Genomic DNA, 24,456 nt, shown 5'->3' on the forward strand with positions numbered 1-24,456 from the left:
GCTGCCTCTCTTCACTCCGGCGCTATTGATAAGTATGCTCAGGCAAACATAATTAATTTTTAGTGGCAGCCTAATTTTGTGGATACTCTGGTTGTCAGGGGGCTGCTGGAAGGTGGAAATAACGTTGACCTTTTCTCCCCGGGAAACCTGGCTAATTGAATGAATTCTTGCTCTCATTAGGAAAAGGTCCAAGATGCAGCACATTTTACGCCTCCCCTTAGGTGACACCAACCAGCCTCCTAAAGGTCAAGCTGCCTTTGATGAGTTGATCTGACATCAGAGTTTCCTATTGCAAAAAAGCAACGAGTTCTTCTGGCCCGAACCCCTCGGTGTTATTTATGCTCAAGGTCACTGCTGCTTTATAGGTACCATTTATCTCTTTGGACGTTCAAGTCTTCAGAAGGATGAATCAACCCTGTGTCATTGGGGTTTCGGGTGTTTTACTATTGCCTTGGTTAATTATTGCTGCTTGGTAATGCCAAACCTTCGCATCGTTTCAAATAAAGCAGCGTTCTCCCTTTGCAGCACCGACTGCGGTTCAGCAGAAGTCATTTCGTGGTAGCATTTAATAGCTTATATTTAGGCAAGAGGAGATTTATGCACGGGAAGCTCTACTTCGTTTTGCAGAAAGGGACATAAGCAGCGAGGATAATTTGACTCTCTAAGGATGAGTCTGATGTCACGCAACAAATTACTATCCTAGTTCAATCTTCTTCATTGCTTCTATGGGCTCTCACTGCAGATTGTAATCTAAAATATTTCTGGCACAGAGGTGTCTGTGCAGGGCTCTGAACACACTGATTACCCCCAGTCAACCTCGCAGTTTCATAAACAGCTGATACACGAGGCTCGCCCTTGGTGATGGGGGATATCAGGTTTATGGCTTTGTGGCTGTCTTGACTTACTCAGATTTCGATTTTGTGCCTTGTGGGGCTCTACGCTTTTGCAAAAATTGAAAACCAACGCCAGCCAAGATTCATTTCCCTGCTCTGGCTTGCTGGGAGACAAGGTGTTGGGTGGGAGAGGAGCCAGGGAGGGATGTCCACCACCGCTGCCACAGCACGACATCACGGAATCTCTGCATTGCCCTGCAAACGGTCAGGAGCCAACAACTAGGGAAGCCCCACGCACAACTGAGAGCAAGGTAGCGCACTACCAAATCCCCTAAAGACCACGGATAAAGCTGCAGTGAAGATGCCGGTGTGTCTTACCTTTAATAAAAGATTAGCTGAAGCTAATCAGGGGGGAAAGTTGTTAATTCAGGATCCCAGGATGCTTCTTTTGTAATAACAGAGGGCATTAACCCAAGCGCCCCAGTTAAATGCCAAGCAAAGCCGTCCCCCTCCGGCTCCCCAAGTCCCCGCTGCAGTTTCCAACTTAATTCAGTATCATTTTCTCCATCTTAAACCATCATGTATTCTTATTGTGAATAATAAAAGCCTTTTTGGTCTTCCCTCTTTCCAGAGGGAGCAGCATTTCATCCGCCTGTGCTGTTACACGTACGCACACAGTCTGTTAACCAGCTGGTGAAAATGCTCTGAACTGAAAAGTGCTGGAGAAGGCAAGTTACTCTTACGCACACCTTGCTCTGCCTTTCTTCTCTTTTTTTCTTTCCCTTTTTATTTTAATTGATAAATGAAATTGAGAACCAACCCTTCCAAGGCAAACAACAGTTTCATCTGCAAAAAAGCTGCCCTAAGGCAGCCGCGGCTGCACGCAGGAGGTAACTGCTCGCAACATCCCCGTTATGGAAAAGAAATTGCAAAAGCTCCAAGACGCCCTGGAGTCAGCACTAACACGTGGACTTTTAGGAAGCGGTTTCCCGTTTTAAAATGTGCTCAGGGTTTTGCATGAACACATGTACGGGATATCCCCATGCAAGCCATTACCAATCATTGCTGTAGCCCACTATCCTACCATGGCGCATACCTGCTGCTACCCACCACTTCTTCCATTCCCAGGTCATTTCCTACTCATTTTAGATTTACAGATGAGTTTTATGTTAATTATAATTATTCCACTTTGAACTCCACAAGCTGTGCATGAAGCAGATGCACAAACCAATGCCTTTTTTCCTTTTTCCCAAACTCTGCGGTTAAAACCAGTGGCTCAAAGCCTGCAGACGATTCCCCATGGTGTGAATCCGAAGCAGCCCCTCGGACCATGCCAGGAGCCCGGCGGGTTTGCAGCCGTGACCTGGAGGAGGCCAGGCTGCCTCCTCCACCACTTGAATTCAGAACTTTTGTAAGCAAAAGGAGACCTGGATTTATGAAGAACCGCCACTTATCATATTAATATGCAGAAGTAAATGACAGTGAGTGCTTTGTGCCTCTCCATAGCTGGCAAATCAAATGCTCCAGGGCTTGGGCTTATTAATGCGCCATGCACAGAGGCTGCACAACTGGAGACCAAGTGCCAGGGCTGGGGAGGCTTTGGGGAAAGGGGGGGGACATCTGACCCCCGAGCTAAATCAACTGTCCCTCCTTGCCGTAAAAATCTGTGCAATAAGATGCTGTAGAGCAGCAGGAACAACGCTCCGCAGACCGATCTCAGCAGCACAGAGATGCTGTTTAAATCTGGTTTGCCTGGCACAAAATCCTAGAGGGCAGGGAAAAAAAAAGAATTATCAAAGAAACCATGGAAACGCTCTCAATTTGTGCCCGCCTCAGTAAACTTTTGCGAGATGAATTTTCAGGGTTGGCAGCGTTGGCCTCCAGCCACCTGCACCTGCCCGAGGTCACCCTCGCCCCCTCCAAATCCTCTCCGCAGCGGCTCAGCTGCAGGATCCCAAAAGTTACCAGGGCTTTTGTGAGCAATGAGGAGAAACAGCCCTGCCTCGAGCCAAAAGCATCGCCGTGGTGCTGGTTGCAAGGAGCGAACGTGGATGATTTGTGCCGCAAATCCCTTTGAACTGATGCCTGGAGCATCCCAAACTTCGGGCAGGTCCTGGAGATGCTCCACTACAGATCCCAAAACCCAGAGCAGGCAGTATATCCCTCAACACAGCCCTGATAACCTATTCTTCACCAGAAAAAAAGCCACCAGAGACACACCTTCTCTAAAATACGACCTACCCCAAGCTGTGCACAAAGCGAGGCAGTGAGGCTCATGCTGGTGTTGCCATGAAGTCCCAGAGCACGTCTCTGCTCTGCAAGCATCCCACCGCGAGCTGGTCCCCAGGGAGATGCAGCTGGAGGAAGGTCAGGGCTGGCTGAGAAGTGCTGCTCGTCGCAGCATGGATGGCACCACCGTCACTCTTCTCCCCTTTAGAGACTCAAGGAGGACCCAAACGGCCCTTCCCACAACAGCCAGCAGCCACAAACAAATCCAAGCTAACTTCTACAGCACCAGGGCTCGCGTGAAGACCCCGGTTCAAAACTAAAGCCACGCTAATTCAATTTATCTAAATTCAATTTGGAAATGGAAAGAGATCAGCAGAATTAAGGCGGCTTTAATGAGGAAGAAAAGCAGCGGCATAGAAATTCAATGCCACCGAAACCACCTGCACCTCTGGCTAATTTGGATTAATGCTACAGACATGCCTCAGCTCCCCCCGCAGCGATGCCCGGAGGGAGGGTGAGCATCCAGCGCCTCGGGCACGGCAGAGGTTGATCCTCGAGCTCCCACCACACACTGTCGGCTTTTCCTTTTCCCAAACCACAGCCCCCTGGAAAGGGGCTTCCTCCGGCCACCAACAGATGGTTTTCCCTTGCATCCACCATTTGATGGCAGGGGTTGGTACCCACCACTTTGTAACAGCGTGAAAAAGCCCTACTGGGAAGCAAAAAATAAATTGCAATTCAAATGGGTGGGGCACGAAGGAAACAGGCTTGAGATCTTTCTCTGCATGACCTAGATCAAAAGTCTTGCTTGTAGCCCATGTTTTTTATTGAGTTAAATAATAGCAGCCCATAATACTACGTGATAGTCTCCTAAGTGGATTGAAGCCTCAAGCTTTAGAGATTTCATGCTTCTTCTTAGTGCAATTTTATAGCACGTTTCTCATCCCCGTTTTTTTACTCAGCGTGTTACTTGATTAATTGGTATGAAATGTTCATCTTTATCCAACAATTTCTGAAACACAAACGCAGAACTCTCTGATTGTATTTCTTATTTACAGCCCTGTAGCCTGAGTGATTTCCAATTTACTGTGCTGCTATATTAGGTCACTATATAATACCTTGGGCCACTCCAGAAAGATTAACCAGAAGTGGATTCCCTTTCCAATCAAATAGTCACTGCTATAAATTAGAGTTTCTTCTACTATATTTGATTGCATTTCTGCCACGTTCCCTATCAAGTGCAATAAAACAAACACCCTCCGCAGCCCCACCACTCCTCGGCACCTAATCTTGTGAGACAAAGATGCGTAACCGCAGAATTTGGGAGACTCCGTGCCAGATGTACGACTGGCTGCAGCTTCCACCTATGCCACTCCGCGTCTGCGGTTTGCTGTTTGCCCCTCGGTTACTGGAAAGAGTTTTCCCTGGTATAAATTTTTTCCATCTTGCATTTTACCTCCATGCAGGACTGCTAGTTTTTTTGTTTGCATCATGATTCCCACCTGGAATATCTAAGGTTTTCTTTAAAGCACAAAGGTGATGTGAAGACTTCAGCCACGAATTATTTTCCCAACTCTTTTCATGTCTAGTACGCTCATGGTTAAAGTAAAATGCTAGAAAATATAAATTCTAGAAGTGTAAAATTCAAAAGACAGAGATTTCCATCTCTTTTTCTTTTTATCATCTTTTTTTTTCATGCGCCTCATGATTTTGACAGTCCTGACACAATATTTTTGCACACCCAAAGATGGCAAGGCTGCCTGATGCCATGACACCCAGACACAGTCAAAATACCCTTTTCTTTGCACTTGAAAATCAAGACTGAAGCAGTCTGTGTGTGCTCGCTATTCCGAAATTAGACTGCACATAAATTTAACATGTTCAAATAATGGGCTTGCATACGCAGACAGTCAAGAAAAAGGTATATTTTTCTATTACAAGCAACTTGTTAGACAAGGTATTTCAGCTTCCCAAGATATTAATGGATACTCAGTAAAGGTCTTTTTAGAATGACAATACACTTCATTTTGTTTGACGCATCAGTAACAATTAAAACACTTTTTATATTATAAAGCATATGCCAACGTGACATGGTGGCGGCAGCTCCCGGAGCAGCCCTATCCCAAGCTACGAACCAATATTTTCCTTCTTCGCTTCTTATTTGAATTGCAAAGAACAGTTTAAAAAAGAAAGCCAAGATCCTGAGGCATGCAGCCAGCAGCAAAATGAAGATTTTTTGAGTCCACGCGCCAACTATTTTCATGCAGGGCTGTGAAGGAGAACGTGGTTTTACGGCATCTCCAAACCTGCAGCAAAAAGCAGAGCAGCTACGGGACTAAATACAGAATAAAATGCCACCGTTTGAACTTGGCATTGATAACAATCAGCCCTCCATCCAACAGAACCGCAACTGCTCCGTGCCAACGAGGGTCTGAGGCACCCGGGATGCAGGAGGAAAGGTCCCATGCAGTGTCCTGGCCATGGTTGGGATGGAGAAGCAGTGAACTGGGGCCTGGAGAGTTCTTCGGGTGGCTGTTTTCTACGGGACAGACCCTTGCAGGAAGCATGAGCCAAGACCACCATGACAGGCCAGAGAAATGCATATTTTTCCATGTGAAGACCTCCCTGCGGTGATGGAGTTTGCTCCACCTTCAGCATCTGGGAAGCCCTAATGGGGTGCAAACACCGTGTCTGAGACAGCAGCTCAGTGGGGACAACTCCAGACAGCTCTGGGAAAACCTGGATTAACATGGGACTACCAGCTGGGAAAGGAAATGGTTTGAGCAGCCACGTTTGAGGGACGCTGCGGAAGTTGAAAACTGGAGAAAAAAGGTCAAGTAACTCAACAAGTAACACAAAAATCATTGCCTGAGAGGCAACTAAAAGAGCAGTTGCTGCGTACAGGATGGCTACTGGGAAAATGGAGCAGCAAAACTAGTCTGTAGAAATATCTAAAGAGTTAAAGATACAGAGTGAATGGAACAGTTCAGGTTATAATGGAGATATTAACTCAATGGGAAGAAAAAACTCAACTCCTTCCATCCTGGAGGTATCCCCACGGCTGGACCTCCCCATGCCTCCACGTGGCTTTGGCACTGTAATGTGAAGATCTGACCCCCTGTCTGCCCCCATCCCTCTCCATAGCAAGGGCTGAAGTTCACTGCGAAGAGCTGCGTGCCCTTGACACAGCTTTTCATTGGAGAGCCAAGTTTGTGCAGTCCCAGTGGTAGCAGCTGAGGAGATTTAATTCCAAACACATTTACATTATTATGCAAATATTTGGAAATCATCAACTCCTTCACTTACCTACTAAGAGCTGAGTTAAGTGTTTCCATGGGAACAGCAACTATTAACCACTATAGTTAATATTTTTATTCTGGTAGTGTCCAGAGGGCTCAATGAAGATTGAAGACAGCTTGTACAAGGCGCTGTACAAATGTGGAGGATAAAAAAGTCCCTTGTTGAAAGGCAACGATTAATGTTTTATGAGCTTCAAAGTCAAGTACCAGCTCTACCTGGACCTGTAAGAACATGGCCAAATCTGCTTGCAACGAGTCCAGGAGCTTCTCCTGCACCGTTTAACCAAATCAAGAGCCCTATTTATACAGTTTTGCCTTGAATCTTATAGCATTTTATGGTCAGGCAGAGACCTTAACAACTATCTCAGTGCAATCCAGCCCCATAACATCAACTTCGTTCTAGGGACATGAGAATCCCTCCCTATGCCTCTAATCTTTAGCTGAGTAGAAATTTAAGTTAAATACGCATGAGATTAGCAGTGGTGAGGTCATGGAGGGGCAGGACATCATCAGAGGCATCTTGAAAATCAAAGGGGTACATTGCTCCCTTCCACATGTGGTCAAAAGTCAAGTCTGGACTCAAAAGACCCTAAAAGCCACAAGATTTTTGAAAAAAATGAATGCACTTGGGATTGTTTTTCTTCCCCCCTCAGGTTTCAAGTCCACAGCCATGGCCAGGTTTCAAGGACCTCTGCCACATGCAGGGCTTGAAAATTGTCTGAAGAGAGCGACCAGAGCAGAAGCTGCCATCCCACCTAACCTCTGGACGACAGCAATGTTCATAGATGTGGAGGTACCAGACTGGAAACCTCCTCCCCACTGCCACAGGCTCCCCTGTCCAGATTCCCTGCCAGACGGCAAGAGCGAGACCTGGTTGATCCTCCTCCCTCGCCTTTTGTCCTCCCAGCTTCACTTCTCTACTTGCCTGTTTCTTTTTTTTGCCTCCTGTGTAACGAGAGTCTGGTTTACCCAGTCGAGACTGATCCGCCTTTCCCCGCATCGCAGCAACAGAAAAGCACAGCTCTAAAGGCAGCGCATTTCTGGACGGGTTCCTCCTAAAGTGTCTCCAAAAGGCAGCTCCAAAAAGCAAGCCCAAAGCAAGAACGGTGTGACACAAACTCTGTGTCTCCATGGGGAACCTCAGAGGGGCCCAAAACCCAATGAGGCTGAACATAAAGAGCTCATGGTGTGGCTGTCCAAGCCTGCTACCTCCCCGAGCTCTCAGTGCGGTGGTTTCCCACCCCCACGAGCTCCCCCAAGGCAGCCTGTAAGCAACAAAGCATCAGAGGCAGAAGATGCACTTCATCTTCCCACTCTGCATTGTGAACCTGTTTCGCCTTTAAAAGGACAAGACTTCAAACAAATGCAACAAGTCAGAAATGATTATTTCAAATCATCGTCTCCTCCCCCTCACCCGGGCCAAATCAGGCTGACTTTGAGTACGAGCTAAAAACTGGAAGGCAAAGCTCTTGCTATAAAAGCCTGTGCAATTTTAAATGATTGATGGGACCGTGGGAATCTGTTTAAATAGTAAGAATCAAACACCACACAAATAAATTTTAAGTTTTGAATGAATGCAGCCAACTCTCCTCTTTGCTATTGAGCAGGAGTTGGAAAGGTGCTCGAAGGGATTCATTTGCGCAGGGTGATGGAACAACGGTGACACAAAACCTTAAGTGATAGTTGCTCCTCTCCCTTTCCTGACACCCAAAAATAAACACAGACAACCTCATCCTGAAAAACTCCCACCGCAACACTCTGCCTTGCAACTGCCAGAGAAACAGAGTGGCTGGCAATTTTTCCAACACTTTTTCGGACGTTTTGTTTAAAATGTCAACATGGGTTCATGAAAAGTGCAGCTGCCACTGCTGAAGAATTGATAAGGCTTGCTCTAAATGGGTGGCTTTGGCGGCACGTGTCACTCCCCATGCTGTCCCCTGCCCGTGCCACCCCTCCTGCAGAGCCCAGCCTCCTACTCGCCGGTTTTGCAACAGGCTTCATTGAAGAAACTGGCACCAGCGTTGCCAGCAACTTCCACCATGGCAGCTTGGTCGGCATGATGGGAGCTGCTGAGCTGCCCTCGCACGAGGCAGCGTTTCCACCTCCACTCCGAGTGCTGCCGTCCCAACTCATGAGACCTGCAAGACAGCACACAGCCCCAGCCTTTCTGGTCGGCCCCTTCTGCTCTTCTCTGTGCCAGGACTAGAGGGCTGCAGTGCAGCACACTGGCTCTTCAGAAGATGCCTGACCCAATTGGGTTCGTTAGGGGACAGATGCCATCCAGACCAAATGCTCCCAGTGCAATGAGCCGAGCCCTTGGTCCACCCAGGCAGCACTAACTCACGCAAAGACAACAATTAGGGCAAGGAATGTCCCCAAATGTCAAGGAGGAGGAAAACACAGAGATCAGCTGGAAGTCCACCTTGAATGTGGCCTCCCAAAAATGCCTTTCTAGGGAAGAGGGACATGCTGGAGCATCTGAAGGAGACACCACACCTCATCACCCACAAGCGCCCACCCTTGTCCCAGGACAGGCGATGACACTCCTGTTTGGCATCCCAAACTTTGGTGCCGAGACACCCCAGTCCAGCACTCACTGATGAGCTGAACTACAGAAATGCTGGTCCCAGCTGGCAGCCACAGACACCGAGAAGAAAAGCAACTAACTTCTGTACAGACCGAGCTCCTCTTGCTTTCAAGAGCTGGTTTAGACATTGGCTGGGAAGGATGGGATGGAATGGTCTTTCCAAAAAAATCACCAGTACATGCATGTTTGCAGGAGGAAAAAGAAGGTCTTACCTGTTTCTCCCCATATTGGCAAATATTCATCCTGCTGTATGTCTAGCATGATTTCCAGTCCATTGCCTGTCCCACCCTTAACCGTGGTAAGAAGAGGCCGTCCTTCTTCTCCTGAGTTAAACATGTAGCATTTCCCATATTTTGTAAACACCTGCGAGGAGAGAAGAGAGAAATAATTTAATATTTCCCACATAATCAATGCCTCTTCCCACCTGAACGCAGGCAGAGAGATGAGAAATGGCCACGCGTCGCAGCTCGAAGGGAAATGTCCGCAGATAAATCTAACCCAGTTTAATCATTTAGTGTACTGTGTTCTCCTTACAGAAAATAAAAGATGGAAGAGAGGAACGGAAAGCTGGTTTAGAGCAGTGAACAAATGTCTTCAGCAGCTCACTGGAGTCATTTCGTGTTAAGTCTCCGAGAAACACACGTACACGCTGTGTTTGAGCTTGTACTAAAATAGAACACAATTCCCTGGTTTTGTGCGAGGCACCTCAGTCCACCACCGCTGCACGCTCATGGCTGCAGACCTAGAGGTGGGCTCATCCCCAAAGGATAGAAACATTGGCGCTGAAGCCCACGCTTACTCCATGCTCATCCAGTTGCTGAATATCAAACCCTGTAGGCACAGCTCACGCCCACTGCATTCCACCCAAAGGGAGCAATGTGAATGATGCCTGTGCTCTCCTGACACAAAAAAATACAATATCCCATTAATTCCTCACTCTACCACTACTTGGCAAATAATAAGAGTTAAAAACACTCGGGCAAATGAGGAAAGATTTCCTCCATCACTTTTGCTCTTCTTTAGTCTCATTTTGGCCCGTCTCTTGAAAAAAACTCTGGGCAAAGCCCAGGTGGGGGCTTCCAGGCCACCACCAGCTCTGCAAAGCAGGGCTGACATAGGTTTCCAAGTGGGGTGGACGTGGGTTCCCAAGTGGCAGGGACACAGGTTTCCCAGTGGCAGGGACACGGGTTCCCAAGTGGCAGGGACACAGGTTTCCCAGTGGCAGGGACACGGGTTTCCAAGTGGGGTGGCTCTTGGTGGGGCAGCAGAGATGTGACATCTTTGATCGCGGTGGCATTGATGGTCTTGGGCATTGACCAGTCCTCCGCTCCACCTTCCCCCGAACTGGGAGAACATATGGAAACCCAAAGAACAAACTACAAGTCCCTCCTATGACTTGCACTGACAGACCGGGGGACATGCATATGTGCAGAACTTCTTCCTATAGTAAAAGAGGATAAAATGGCTCACAGTCATTTAGAAATCCCCCAACCATCACACGTGGTGACTTGTGACAAGCACCAGCGTGAAACGGGGAGCGTGAGTCGTCTTTGAGTCACTCTACTGCTTCACGGCTTCAGAAAGTCTGGGTTTTGCAATCAGTAAGCAATCAGCAAACACCGGTAATAAATATTCAGAGCGAAGGGAGCCCAACACCAAGCGGCACGCTGGCTGCAGTCCCATCAGAAATCACAAGTCACTAACACAGTTGCTGAGATCATACGACCCCAAGATGATTCATAAAACTAAACAGAAGCTGGAGTCATCAGCAATTTATTCCTCTCAAATATTGACATATGCCTTATAATCACAGCCTCAGGGAAGCAGGTGAAAAAAAAGAAATATGAAATCATATTCAAGTTTAAAACCTCCAGTTGGAGCAAAAAGGATGCAGAGAATATGAAGTGTTTGCAGGAAAAAAAATATGCCCTTTACAAAAGATTTTATATCCTAGTGAAAATCCCATTTTAATACTTGACTGACCTATTAAACCATTCAAGCTGGAAAGATAAGCTAAACAACAGTAAGCCTGTGTTAGCAGCCAGTGCCCCGTAGATGGGTTTTCCCAGATAGGCTTTGAAGGCAGAAGTCAAAAATTTCTAATTAGGATAGTTAAAATACAGCAAGAAGAAAACCTGCATTAGTGAAAATCACAGGAAAACAAGCAAGCTTGTATCAAGAGCAACAGTGCACTGTAAATGCTGAATAAGGATTTAGATGCTGATGTACCCAGTGCACTCTTTAGCCAAATAAATCCAGGCAATTTTATGGGCCTTTTTATATGGCCCTTTGCAGCTGTAAAAACTGAAGTGTAAAACCTCCAGTTAAGGCATGTTTATCCAACAAACAAGATCTAAAGTGACAGGGGCCCGAAGCTCACTTCAGCTGCATGTCTGGGACCCCAATCCCAGAAAAAGAAATCAAATGGTGACTTGAAAAGGAAGGGATGTTCCTCCATCCCCTCTGCTCCACCCTCAGCAAGTGACCGTCAAAGTCCACGAAAGGCTGCTGGCCATGGCCAAGAGCTCATCTGCCACGACCTTGGCAGATGTTTCTCTTGCACAGTAGAAGAAGACGGGAAACCTGTCCAGCCACACACAACTTGGGATGTGTTGACACATGTATGGAAGAAATGCAACTACTTCCCAGCCCCACATCTGCTCTTGAGCAGTGGGAAGCCCTGGGGACCATCTGAGACACAGCTTAAACCCAGGTTCTGCTGGCATCATCTACATCACTCCTAGGTCTCTGTGAGGAAATGTTTCCAAGGAAGGCCGATGATTTTCTGCTGCTCTTTAGAATAGAATCACTTAGGTTGGAAAGGACCTTTAAGATCATTGACTCCAATCGTTAACCTAGCACTGCCAAGTCCACCACTACCCCACGTCCCTGAGTGCCACATCTACACGTCTTTTAAATACCTCCAGGGATGGCGACTCAACCACCTCCCTGGGCAGCCTGTTCCAATGCTTGACAACCCTTTCGGTGAAGAAATTTTTCCTAATATCCAACCTAAACCTCCCCTGGCACAACTTGAGGCCATTTCCTCTCATCCTATCACTTGTTACTTGGGAAATGAGACCAACACCCACCACATTACAACCTCCTTTCAGGGAGTTGTAGAGAGTGGTAAGTTCTCCCCTCAGCCTCCTTTTCTCCAGGCTAAACAACCCCAGTTCCCTCAGCCGCTCCTCATAAGACTTGTTCTCCAGACCCTTCACCAGCTTTGTTGCCCTTCTTTGGACGCGCTCCAGCACCTCCGTGTCTTTCTTGTAGTGAGGGGCCCAAAACTGAACACAGGATTCGAGGTGCAGCCTCACTGGTGCCGAGTACAGGGGGACGATCACTGCCCTAGTCCTGCTGGCCACACTATTGCTGACACAAGTCAGGAAGCTAGTGGCCTTCTTGGCCACCTGGGCACGCTGCCGGCTCATATTCAGCCGGCTGTCGACCAACACCCCCAGCTCCTTTTCTGCCGGGCAGCTTTCCAGCCACTCTTCCCCAAGCCTGTAGCGTTGCATGGGGTTGTTGTGACCCAAGTGCAGGACCCAGCACTTAGCCTTGTTGAACCTCATACAATGGGCCTTGGCCCATCGATCCAGCCTGTCCAGACCCCTCTGCAGAGCCTTCCTGCCCTCAAGCAGATCAACACTCCCACCCAACTTGGGGTTGTCTGCAAACTTACTGAGGGTGCACTTGATCCCCTCGTCCAGATCACTGATAGGGCCACCAGCAAGCACAGATTCTCCTTAAGGCTCCCGGTGCGTATCCACCCTTTCAGCTCTGCAAATCAGGCAGTTACTTACGGCTTTGTACAGCCAAATACCACACCAGAGCCATGATGGTGATACGATGGAGAACATGAACACTTGTTGTATTGGGTCTAGCTGAGATGGAGTTAATTTTCCCCATAGCAGCCCTCACAGTGCTCTGCTCTGTATTGGTAGCTAGAACGGTGTTGATAACACACCGGTGTTTTGGCTACTGCTGAGCAGTGCTCACACAGCATCAAGGCTGTCTCTCCAACATTGCCCCCCCCCACACCAGTAGGCTGGGGGTGGGCAAGATCTTGGGAGGGGACAGAGCCAGGACAGCTGACCCAAACTGACCAAAGGGATATTCCATACGATATGACGTCTGCTCAGTATAAAAGCTAGGGGGAGGAGGAGGAAGCGGGGGGCATTTGTTCGTTTACATTTGTCTTACGGAGCAACTACTACGCGTACTGAAACCCTGCTTCCCGGGAAGTGGCTGAACATCGCCTGCTGATGGGAAGTAGAGAATAAAATCTTTTGTTTTCCTTTGCTTTTGCGCGTGACCTTTGCTTCTGCTTTATTAAACTGCCCTTATCTCGACCTACAAGCCTTTCATTTTATTTTCTCCCCCTGTCCAGTTGAGGAGGGGCTTTGGTGGGCACCTGGCATCCGGCTGGGGTCAACCCACCACCCTTGTCCTCATGAGGAATCAGGCATCTTTGTTGAAGTACCCAGAGCTAGCAAACAGCATGAAAACTTTGGGGTAGGGTCACCACCAGGCTTAATGGCTAAGCAAAGAACCAGTGCTCGAGAGGAGACCAACAAGGGATACATCAGCAAACAGCATGGACCAGGAGACCTATAGAGCTAAACAGCTGGGGAGGAGGACCAAAATGCTAGACTTGATTCAGGGCTTTTTATTCCTTTGGACGAGCTCGAGCCCGATTCCATGCACTGGGTGCCCATTTGGGCTGGAGCACATCTTTCCACTAAGTTTCATCCACAAGGAGTTCAGACCAAGTGCTCCAAGACAGCTCCTCAATGCAAACTAAAGCACTGTAAGTGGGGACAGTTGGGAGATTTGCTCCCAAAGCACACACCTGATCCAACTAAACCCCATGTAGATGCCTCCACGTGGGGTTTGAGCTGGCTGCACGCTGCTCCCACTGCTCACCTCCAGCAGCCCTCACTGGGAGAGCACCACCAGGGCTATGAGGACGCAGGCCTGAAAGGACAGAGAATTGAAAATCAAAGAGAATAAACTGAGGATGAAGAAATGAGAGCCTTTCCCTGCAGGACAAGGTTGCTTGCAGGGACCCTATGGGAAAGGCAGCTGTGAGCCATGAGCAGTGTTAATGCTCAAACAGCGACCGGGGATGCCTTCAGGCAATCTTCTGCTCGGTTTAGTCCTGCTCCCAGGCAGAAAGGAGTCACAAATACATCAAACAAACAAACAAACAAACAAGAAAGACAAAAAAAAACGGGAAAGGAAGAAGGAAAGGAAGAAAGTCACCCTGCTCACTGCAGCTAGAGACCTCCCTAGAAGTCCCTGAAGAAGCCCCCTAGAAGACCTCTTAGTAGCTCCTGCACTACAGTCCCAGCAGTCGCCACCCTACTACGTACAACATGCCACAGGTAACAGCAGCTTCAGCTCTACGCACCGCCTCTCCACATCCCAGAAAACACATCCCATCCATCCTGTTCTCCACCGATGCTGCATGGAGCGAGCACCTTTCTGAGCACGGACATGGTGTTTAACCTCAGCTCGGTTTCACAGCGATGAAGGCTTTGAGGCCAACAGCCTTGCTTAGGAGGGAATTGGGGAGAGCCAGCCGGCATTAAGGAAAGCCCCGCAGGGTTCATTTTTCCTCCACAGCACAGCTCCCACGGGATGCCCATGCCCAGCTGCCAGCTACCTTCTGCCTCAAACCCTGGGCAGGCTCCTTCCACCTCCTCTACGAGGAGAAAGCCAATGCCTATATGGCCAGTCCCCTACCAAACCATATATAAATGCCATATATATAAATATATGGCATCCCCATATATAAAATTTCCCTGCAGAGCAGGGCTTAGCCACCATGCTCAATGCCCAACTGTGGCAGCAGACTACGGCACTGGACAACCGCGGGTACCTCTCTCTCGAGACCCTCAACCACAAGGTTTTCCATCTTGCCCTAAGAAGCTATAAAAGACTATTTATAATAGCATTTAAAAAGATATTGCCAAGTTCCAAAATCCATACGCATTCATTTCAACTCACATTAAATGGTGTTGTGCTGTTCCTCACCTTCTCACCTTTGCTATGAATGATTATTTAGGAAGATGTAACATTTTCAGGGCATCCTCTCGGTTTCAGGCTCTTTTGGGCTCCCTGATAACAGGAAAGGCTTCAGAGCGTTATCAGATCATCAGGACAAAACGATAGAGCTGTTCAGAAAGGGCAACATCAGTATATACTAACTGCAGCAGTAGACCTGAGACAGTAAACATGAGGCAAAGCAGAATGATTTAACCTCAGTTTATCTGTCTTAGGGGAAAACAGCACTCCTTGCTGTTAGTAATGTTTTAACTTGCAATAAAAAGAAGGTCCAGCACAAGCCAGAAACAAAAATACACACATATACCTTGAGAATAGTCTATAAAAATACCAATTTTTTTCTTTGATGGATCACCGGTTACTTTTGACAGCTCCTCTGAAAATCCCCATTTAAGTACAAAGGTAAACTTGTTCAAAATCTGTGAAATAGTATTTGAGTGACACAATGAGCCCTTCTTTAGCATGTAAAGGGAAAAATGTGTATCCTATGAAATTAAAAAGCAGAGCATGGGTATCTCAAACAGACTCCATATACAAAACAGAAGACATCACCACCAAAAACTCCAAGGCATCGATGCATACCATATCCTGCTGTGTGTCAAACCAATAGTCCAAAAAAGACTGATATTCAAAATGCAAGCAAGCCTGACCAGAGTAACAGAGAAAAAGGTATTTCACAGTTTATAACCAGCATACACAGGACAAGCATATCTGCTGATAAATTATCCTTTCAATACGGAGCAAAATGATGGTAAAAGTAAGTAATTTAAGTCTGTAAAATACTTTTCTAAATCCAGACAAAGACACAGGTAGAGCTCACTGACAAGGCAAGACATTAGTTGTCAGATTAAGGTACTAACCATTGAGGAGAGCAAATTAGCATCCTTCACAATCATTTTCTCCACAATTGAGGTACACAAAGGTTCAGAGACACATATCCTATCAAGCCACATCCAACAGCATCATGTACAACAGAGCAAAAAGGAAAATGAAGGGACTTTCCAGACAGGTCCAGGAGAAGGGGAACACGAAGCTGAAAGGGCCTGGGGAGAACGGAGATGGGTTTGGGCAGGAACGCACATGAGATAATGGGAAAAAGATCCTGTTTAGGAAGAAATAGACCTTATTTCTGAGGTTTTGGCAGAGCGATACATTCCCATAGCTACCAGCTCTCCCATGGCACCCGCTGAACTGACGGTGGCATCGAGCCATGTCATTATTTCACTCGAGGTGCGAGGAACAGCACGGTCCATTTGGCTCCATGCAAGTGCATCACGATGGTCCATTTGTTCACACCCTGGCAGGAGGTAGTGGTACATTATTTAAAATGAAGTGATGGCTGCAAAGAGCAAATTGCAAGGGATGCCTACAATAAACAGGTTTCTGAAGTATCAAATCCCAAGGGGATCTCTTTCCAAAGCAGAACAAGACTGCAATGACAGCTTGGTAAGGAGAGAACTCACACCTAACAGGTAGAAAGGACTTCATCTCCCTTCCAAATGGAAGTACAGAAGGAAAGAAGGAATCAAGTCCCTGTCCCACACAGAGGGGGATGCAAGCCTCACCAGGGCATCCTCTTCGCTGGAGAGGATTACGTATCTCAGTCCTACAAAGACACTGGGGGAAATACAAAAAACTCACAGACCCATGTATTAAAAAGGTGACTTGGTCTGTCAGCCTCAAGAGATCGTAAGGCAAGGCACGGCACTTTCAAACATTAACATAAACCAGGAGGGAAAACGCATATAGATGACATACTTCAGTATCTTCTCCTCCTCAAAGAGTAGCCATAGATTTCTCTTTAAATCCATGTTTGTTTTGCATTACTGGAAATCTGGCACAGAAGCATGTCAGACAAGCAAAATATTATCCATCCTTCAAGGTGTCAGGTTTAATCTCGCAACGGAGAAGAGTAATGGGGATGGAGCTCCGGAAAGCAGAGCCATAAAAGTTGTCAGAGATGTGTTTACAAGGACAGGGTTTTCCTTTTGGCCTCCAAGACTGAGATATCCCAGTGGGGCTTGTCAAGCAACTCTGCAAGGCAAGGCAGGGAGATGTTTCCTTGAAATCAGTTCGATGTCTGCCAGCACCCCTCTGGGCACTGCTGTCGCACGACTGTATGGGAACAGCAGGGATGTCAGCTCTGGTTTTATACAAGTCTGCTGTTTTTAAATAAGAAGTTATCAAGGTCCTAGGTACCACCTGAGGCTAAGATAGTCTTGTGCTGGCATTAATGTTGTTTCTTTTACAAACTAGCAGCGGCCACCATCCCAAATGTAATAGTCTACCGTTGCGACAAGCTGCTACAAAACGTGTAACACTCCTAATACATCGATCTCCACCTTCAAAACCAGTTTTTGCCACTGGACAGGACCAACTCTCTTTTTAATTTGTTTATTTTATAGGATGGCATTAAATGTCGCCCAGTGGATCACAATTCATACCCCTATATTCTACCCTTCAGGAACAGTTAAACTCCAGCAGCACTAATGCAGAGGCATGACAGGCTAGCGCGTTTAATTCACTAAGAGATATTGCCATTTTCTTCTTATTTGTGCAATCAGCCACTCCCTGTAATGGCATATTGGTGCAAGCATTTGTTTGAATGGTGAGTACTTATGGAGGGTCCTTATAGCTGGCATAAATCACCTCCACAGCGATCACTGCAATTTAGCACTGGTTGAGTGGATATTTAAAAAGAAATATAGCACTAATATTCTGGCAGCAAATGAATAAACTATAATGGTGAAGCTCCAAATATTTGAGAATTATGTTGGTCCATAAACTAAGAAAACTGCTACCCTCTCTCTGATCCCCATCAAGCCCTAATTACTTCCACACATAACAAACTGATGCAGAACAATGCGACAGGAGCTCCGTCCCACCAGACCGTAATTTATTAGTCGCAGGGAACAATATCTGCATTCTCCCACAAAGGTTCATCACCCATATGAACACAAATTAACCCATGAACATCTCTTAATTTCCCAGGACTTGGTTTGCAGAGCACCATTCACAGGTCCTTCAGTAACCCGATGCAGAACGCCATCCTCACTTTTTACTGGTTTGGGGTTTTTTTGGAGGGGAGAGGGTGGGGGTTTTTTGACAAGTAGTTTCTCATCTTACGAAAATCAATGCCCCAGCACAAGCATGAGGCCACTCGGCCTGTACAAATGTGCATTGCACGCAGGTGAAATGAGGTCAACGGCCCGAGACACGCCAGGCTGCGACCGTGATATCACCAGACTCGGGTTGAACGAGGTCAGACAAGACAACAACCTGGACGATACCCTCAGGAAGCAGCAGATGGTGTGGAAAGAGAAGAAAGGCGGGTGACAGCGTATTGCATTCCTCCTTCGTGACCACCAAGGCTGTCCCTTCACCAGCAGCAGCCCGTGGACGAGCTCTGCGCATCCCGGCAGTAGGAGCCCCGGAGCCTTTTAACAGGTGCCAGCATACGGCTTGAAGGCCAGGATTCATTTGGACAATAATTACAATCTGTCTTCCTAACCTCTCCCCACTGATTCATTTAATGAATTGTTCTTCATTACCCTTGCTGAACTACTGAGTAGCAGCACAGCTCTGTCTCCAGCCCAGCAGCAGCTGCAGCTCTGGGATTGACAACGGCAATATTGCTGTATGGCCCTGCCAAAAATACCTCAAGAGTGTGCAACAGGAGCCCACGGATCCCCCCAGCACTCATCCTCCCGCAGATACTCATGCAGGTGCTATGGAGCCTTAGCAAAGAGGGTGGATAAAACATTTGGACTTGAAATGTCAGTGTCAAACCCAAACCCCTCCAGCTAAGGAAGGATATCACGTACCAAATGAGTTCTCCAAAAAATGCTGATCGACCATCTTCAGACCTCCCATGCACCTTAAAACCATCAAGCAGCACCCCAAAGCCAAAGGAGGGATGGGGAAACAGTCGTGAGCTGGGCCATCCCGGTCATCCAGGGTGAGATTGGCCAGAGACTCCTCAGCCATGGCCTTCAGCCCCTCCACAACCCTCCTGAGATACTGAGAACCTGCAGGATGGTTCCTCCCTAGCCAATGCCAGAAGCGTTTGCTCCTTCCTATAAAATTCTTCTCATGTCTGGAGCTTTTTAGGCCGTTCTCGGCCTAGAAAGCCCAGCCTTTCCCCAGAGCCAGCACAGATGGGAGGCATCAGCCTCAAGAAAAGGACAAAGAGCTCCAAATACTCCCAATGGGACAACTTCACCTCATGCCTTTTGCGAAGGAAAAGCAGCAACCGCTCCCTCATCCCTACGCAGAGGAGATAAGTACTAAATGTCATACTGAAAACAGCATTTCTCTGTAGCCACTGAAGCTTAAAACCCCAGGAGGCTTTTACTACTTACAGCCCTGAGTGTTACAACTTCCACCTGAAGTGAAATATTTGGGGCACAAGAAAAAGCAAAGCCTGTCCCCACCCAGCACAGGGCTTGGGGTGGAACTCAGGACCAGCTTGGCCACCATGGCCAGTGTGAACGGCCATGGCCATACGGTCGGGTGATGGTTTTATGCCCCTCGCACACCAAGGGATTTGCACTGCAGGTTTTCGCTGGCATATAACCAAGCCATAATTCAGAGCACCACCATTTAGGCTCTTAAATTTTCTCTACAGTCAATTGAAAAAGACATTTCCATAATGCACTTCAGGCATTTTAGTTAGAGACGCTCAAAAGTCAGCACAAAGCACTCTTTTCAACTTCCTTGTGATGGCTACATCTTTTGGAAGAGTGAACTTTGGAGAACCTGCATGCACGGTGTCTTTCTTCTTTCACCCTTTGGCTGCACACAGACCTTCCAGCAACGCCCCACTGCTCTCCGGTGCAGAAAACCCCAGAAAGCAAAGCTGTTCTCCATTGCTCGTGCACGCAAAGCAATTCCCCATCACTTGTGCACATGCCGTCAGCATGGTGGTGAGTCTTATCTCAAGGACTCCCTTTGCGTGCATGGAGCAGGCAGGACAGGCAGCTGTCATGTTTCTCACCTCCCGTGGGGAAAAGGCAGCCTGTGGATAGGTAAAATAGGGCTATCGGCAGCGTCTGACTCCCCAGGAGCACGTGGGGACACCTGCATTCATGCCTGCGAGGTGCTCGGAAATTACAGTAATACGAGGAGCACAGACATCATGGCCATTTTTATACCATCCCGCACCGAACGCAGACAGTGGGAGTTTTGCTACAGATGGGAGCGAGCTGAATCAGGCCTGTAATTAGGTAAAACACTATCGCTTTCGACACACTATCTATGCAACCGCTACCTCATAGACCAAGACGACCTCCAAGCATCAGCTCACAAGTGGTGGCTGCTGCACTCATGGGGCAACCAGTGGACCAGAGCCATCTCCGCGCCTGCTCCCAGGACTGAGCACATCAGATCCCATCGTACTTTGCCTCTCTGCTCCCTACCATGCGGATGCGTTATGGTAATGCAGTATTTCATCATCCGGAGATACGACAAACGAAGCAGCGTTACCTACAGTGAGATGTCGGCAGGTCTATCCCCAGCTGGGACTATATTATACCCAATGACAGCTACAAAACAAATGGTCCCCTTACTGCAGGGAAAGTAGGAAAATAATAGCTACAGTGGATTTTATCCTACCTAAATTCAAGCCTTGACAGTAAAACATGGACCCAAACTCTGCTACTGAGATTCCTGCAATCAGTGGAGAAGGGTAAAGCAGAGAGGAATGTACATATGGAGGTACATATATAGGTACAGATAGACGTAAACTGAGATGAAGTTTGCTTTCAGCCTAAGGCTGATGATGGGCAGGATTCATCAGACCCAAGCATCTATTTCCCAGGGATGGATCCATCCACATGGGACGACGCAGGGGAGCAGAGAGGCACAGCTCAGCACAGCCACTTGCTTATAGCAAGGTATAAAAAAATTCCTGTGCTTGAAATTTAGAGTGCAATATATTGCAAAAAGAGAGTTAGTAACCATAGTCCCTTCTCACTCAGTTGACTGTCTATAGGAAATGACATCTTTTCGCTCTTTTTTCCCCCCGTTTTAGCCGGGCAGAGCCAGCACAGCTGGGGGCAGCGGCAGCCCTGTTTTCTGGCCCGTGTTTCAGCCACAAACACTCACCCAGGGATGCAACTGCATTTTTATATCATCGTCACCACTGAGGACACGACAAACTTAACTTTCTGATTCCAGGGTAAATGGGTACCGGCAAGCAGGGAAAAAAAAAAAATCATGCTTGTAAACGGGGCAGATTGGATCTCAAAATCACTGAGTGGTAGTAAACCAGACATGATATGGTGGTATTTTTATAGTCATTTTTTAGAGCAGAGCAGGGCTGGAGGAGAGCATGGGATGCGGTATCACAGCCCAGCATGGGCTGCACCCCAGCATCGCAGTCCCCACCGAAGGTCGTGCGCAGCGAGATCTCCAGCCACGACAGCAGTGGGGCAAAGACGATGCTCTCAGCAAATCCACTTGACTCCCGCTGGGTTAATATAAATCATTCCTGATAAATTTCTATGTGGGACTGAATGAGATTTGGACTATGGAGTATACATACTGATATAATGAGGCAAGCAGCAACGGTCAGGCTCTGCTGTTCACAGCAAACATACATGTAGCATGTTCAATGCAGGACAGCTTTTTGGAGACAGCCCTACAAAAACTGCACGAAAAGGACTAAAATATTTTCCAGGGGAAATTAAAAGAAAAAAAAAAAATACAGCAAGGAAATTATTTTGTACTCTGTATTCCCAAACCTCATACAAGTACCCGATCCACGGCCTCTGCAGCCAGACCAGCGCAGACACTCTGTAAGCATCCTTTGGCTAAAGGATTAACCTCAGTTAGCTTTTTAATTTAAATTACTGCTGAAGTAGCCAATTCAGCGAGAGATTTTATAGCCGCTATTTATTATTTGTACAGCCATAGCTCCAAGCAGCCCCTTGCCGTTCCAGAAAAGCGGTGGGACACAGAACCCCACGGCGCAGAGCCGGTGCTTCGAGTTACGCAGGGGATTTTAGGAACCACCTCCGAACGACTCGATCGAAGCCCCAGGACAAGACACACACAGTGAAACCCTGGCTCTTGCCACGAGCTGGGGTGTGTTAAAAGATTTGCTGTACACATTCCTCAGCCGAGCAGCAGCAACATGGTATTTAGTGCAAGACATGAAGCACCGGCCAGGCACGAGCATCTCCTCCGTGGCTGCATCCCTCCTCCAGGGCTGGGGCAATCCTGCTCCATCACTGATGATGGATGAAAGCCCAATTAGTCCAAAGGCAAGATTTTTTTTATCCCTTAACTCTTTATTTGACTCTAAACCTTCTCAAGAGATCCCGATACATGTGCAATTTCAGGTTAATTATAATGACACTCATGATCCCGCAGGGAGCGGCGTTGCCCGAGGACATCCCCAAACCCCAGGACAGGGACGATTTGCTTTGTAAATGCAAGCGTGACATACAGCAAGGCAAGAGAAAAAAAGGGAGATCCCTTCATTACAGCAAATATACGGTGTAACAGGACACAAGGGAGCTGGGCAGCTCGTCTGCATCCCTCCTTAAAATCAACACTCAGATATTTTTGGCGGAGACCTCCAAAGAGTCTATTTATGGTCTACTACGGTCTAAAGTCTATTTACTCACTACCAAAGGGCTTAGGTATCCGCCAGCTCCTTTTTACATTTTTACAGCACGTCTCACGCTCGAGGGGGACTCAAAGCTCTTTATGGGCAAACGTAGTTTCCCAGATCATCCCAGATGCTGGGGTTTTTTTCTTTAAAAAAATACATAGTTATAGATGTATTCCAACTATGCACCGCCTGCTACTTGGTGCAGACGAGACACAGACCTGACAGCCTGAACTAGAGACAGACCCCAAGCTGTGGGAGGTAAGAAAACGTACAATTAAACTTTTGCTTGATACACACCACCCCTCAGCTCTCTGGAGCATCCTCGAGCCAGAGATCCGGAACCTGGAGCTGAGCACACATGAAAACGAAGCCAACGTGGCCCATTTCAGTGCTTTTAGTTGCTTCTAGCTGATAATAACCTCAGAAGATATCCATAACCCAGGCAAGGAAATGAGTTTGTGCAGTGCACACAGCATGGTTTTAAAGTAGAAAAATATCCTTTTAATTAGCTTGTCAAGTATCTATCTATCTATCTATCTCTCCACCAGAACCTGCCAGCCCCCGAAACGTGCTTCCTCTTCCAGCTTCAAGGCTGAGATGAGAGTTTACCCGCACAGCAAAGACCCTTTCGGCCCCAAGTGCCAAATCCTCGGTCCAATTACCCGTCCCCCGTCTAAACTACATGGTTTGGTACCCAAGCACCTATGGAGAGACTTCTCTTTTTAATATAAGGGCAGAAGCACGTTGCCTCTGGCCAACGCTATGCTGGGAGGGAACTGCATTTGTCAGACAAACCCCGCCACCCTGCTGCAAAAGCCATCGGCTGCTGCTGCAGAGGCAGGAGATTGCAATAATGCAAAATTTTGAGAACCTGCACTCAAAACAAACATATATTTTTATTTGCAAGCACTGCCTGGGATGCTGCTTGACAGCATCGCTTTGCCCTCGCTCTCATTTACTGCAGCATAAGCTCACAGTGCAGCAACCAAAGCTGCTCTGAAGAAGCCCAGATGCCACCAGTGGTGGGAGCATCCTCTGATCCAAATGTAAATGACCCTAAAAGCACAGTGCAAAGGCTTCCAAAAGCAACTACATAAACCATCTTTATACCTGTCCTCTTTTTGCCTTTTATTTTAACTTTTATGCAAGCAGCATGCATTGGTTCCTGCCCTCCTAACTAATAAAAGCACCAGAAAAAACTTTCTCAAGGAGAAAATACCCACTATGAAAAAACCCAGAACCAAAATCCCTGAACCCTCAGCATGTGCACTCTAGTCAGGCCCTGAAATTACAGATATCATGACTCCCTTAACAACTTTCCCCTGGTCTTATTTTATGGTTTGCTTCGCAGGAGTAAGCCTACAGTAATCATGAACAAAAATCAACTCTAAAAATGTAAAAACCAGCTGTTCAGAAATGTAAAGGCTTTATTTTGTAATTAATTTGACACTAGCTACTAAAAGGCTCGGCTCTTTAGCACTCCGTTTGAGCGGCTCACTGAATAAAGATTTTCCTTCTCTCCATTTCAAGGAATTTATTTGATGCAATTTCTATTCCCGACAATACCCTGCACATCCAGCACATAACGGCACACAGCTCTATTTGCTCAGCGGCACCAAGAAGAAAGCCTATTTCATCAATACCTTCAAGTGGACTTTAGAGGTATTTTGACACCAAACCTCCCTATAAAAAGGGAATTTTAGGTTGAGCCGTGCAATTCCTATGCAGGAAAACCAAGAGTTGGTGCATGGCAGCATCCTGCAGGCAGCAGGGGAAGGAGGCAGCGCTCCGCAGGCTCCAAGGGACTCGGAGCTGCAA

At 47.3% G+C, this 24,456-nt stretch overlaps 1 protein-coding gene across 1 annotated transcript in view; it reads right to left on the reverse strand.

Moving 5' to 3' along the window:
- LOC127026537 (acid-sensing ion channel 2) overlaps positions 1–24,456 on the reverse strand; it is a 513,577-nt gene that overhangs the window by 40,146 nt on the left and 448,975 nt on the right. The window contains exon 2 of the mRNA XM_050911842.1: positions 9,161–9,311. Within this exon, the coding sequence (XP_050767799.1) occupies positions 9,161–9,311 (151 nt within the window). The remainder of the gene's footprint in view (positions 1–9,160; positions 9,312–24,456) is intronic.

The sequence above is a fragment of the Gymnogyps californianus genome, chromosome 28, assembly GCF_018139145.2.
Source record: "Gymnogyps californianus isolate 813 chromosome 28, ASM1813914v2, whole genome shotgun sequence".
NCBI lineage: Eukaryota > Metazoa > Chordata > Aves > Accipitriformes > Cathartidae > Gymnogyps > Gymnogyps californianus.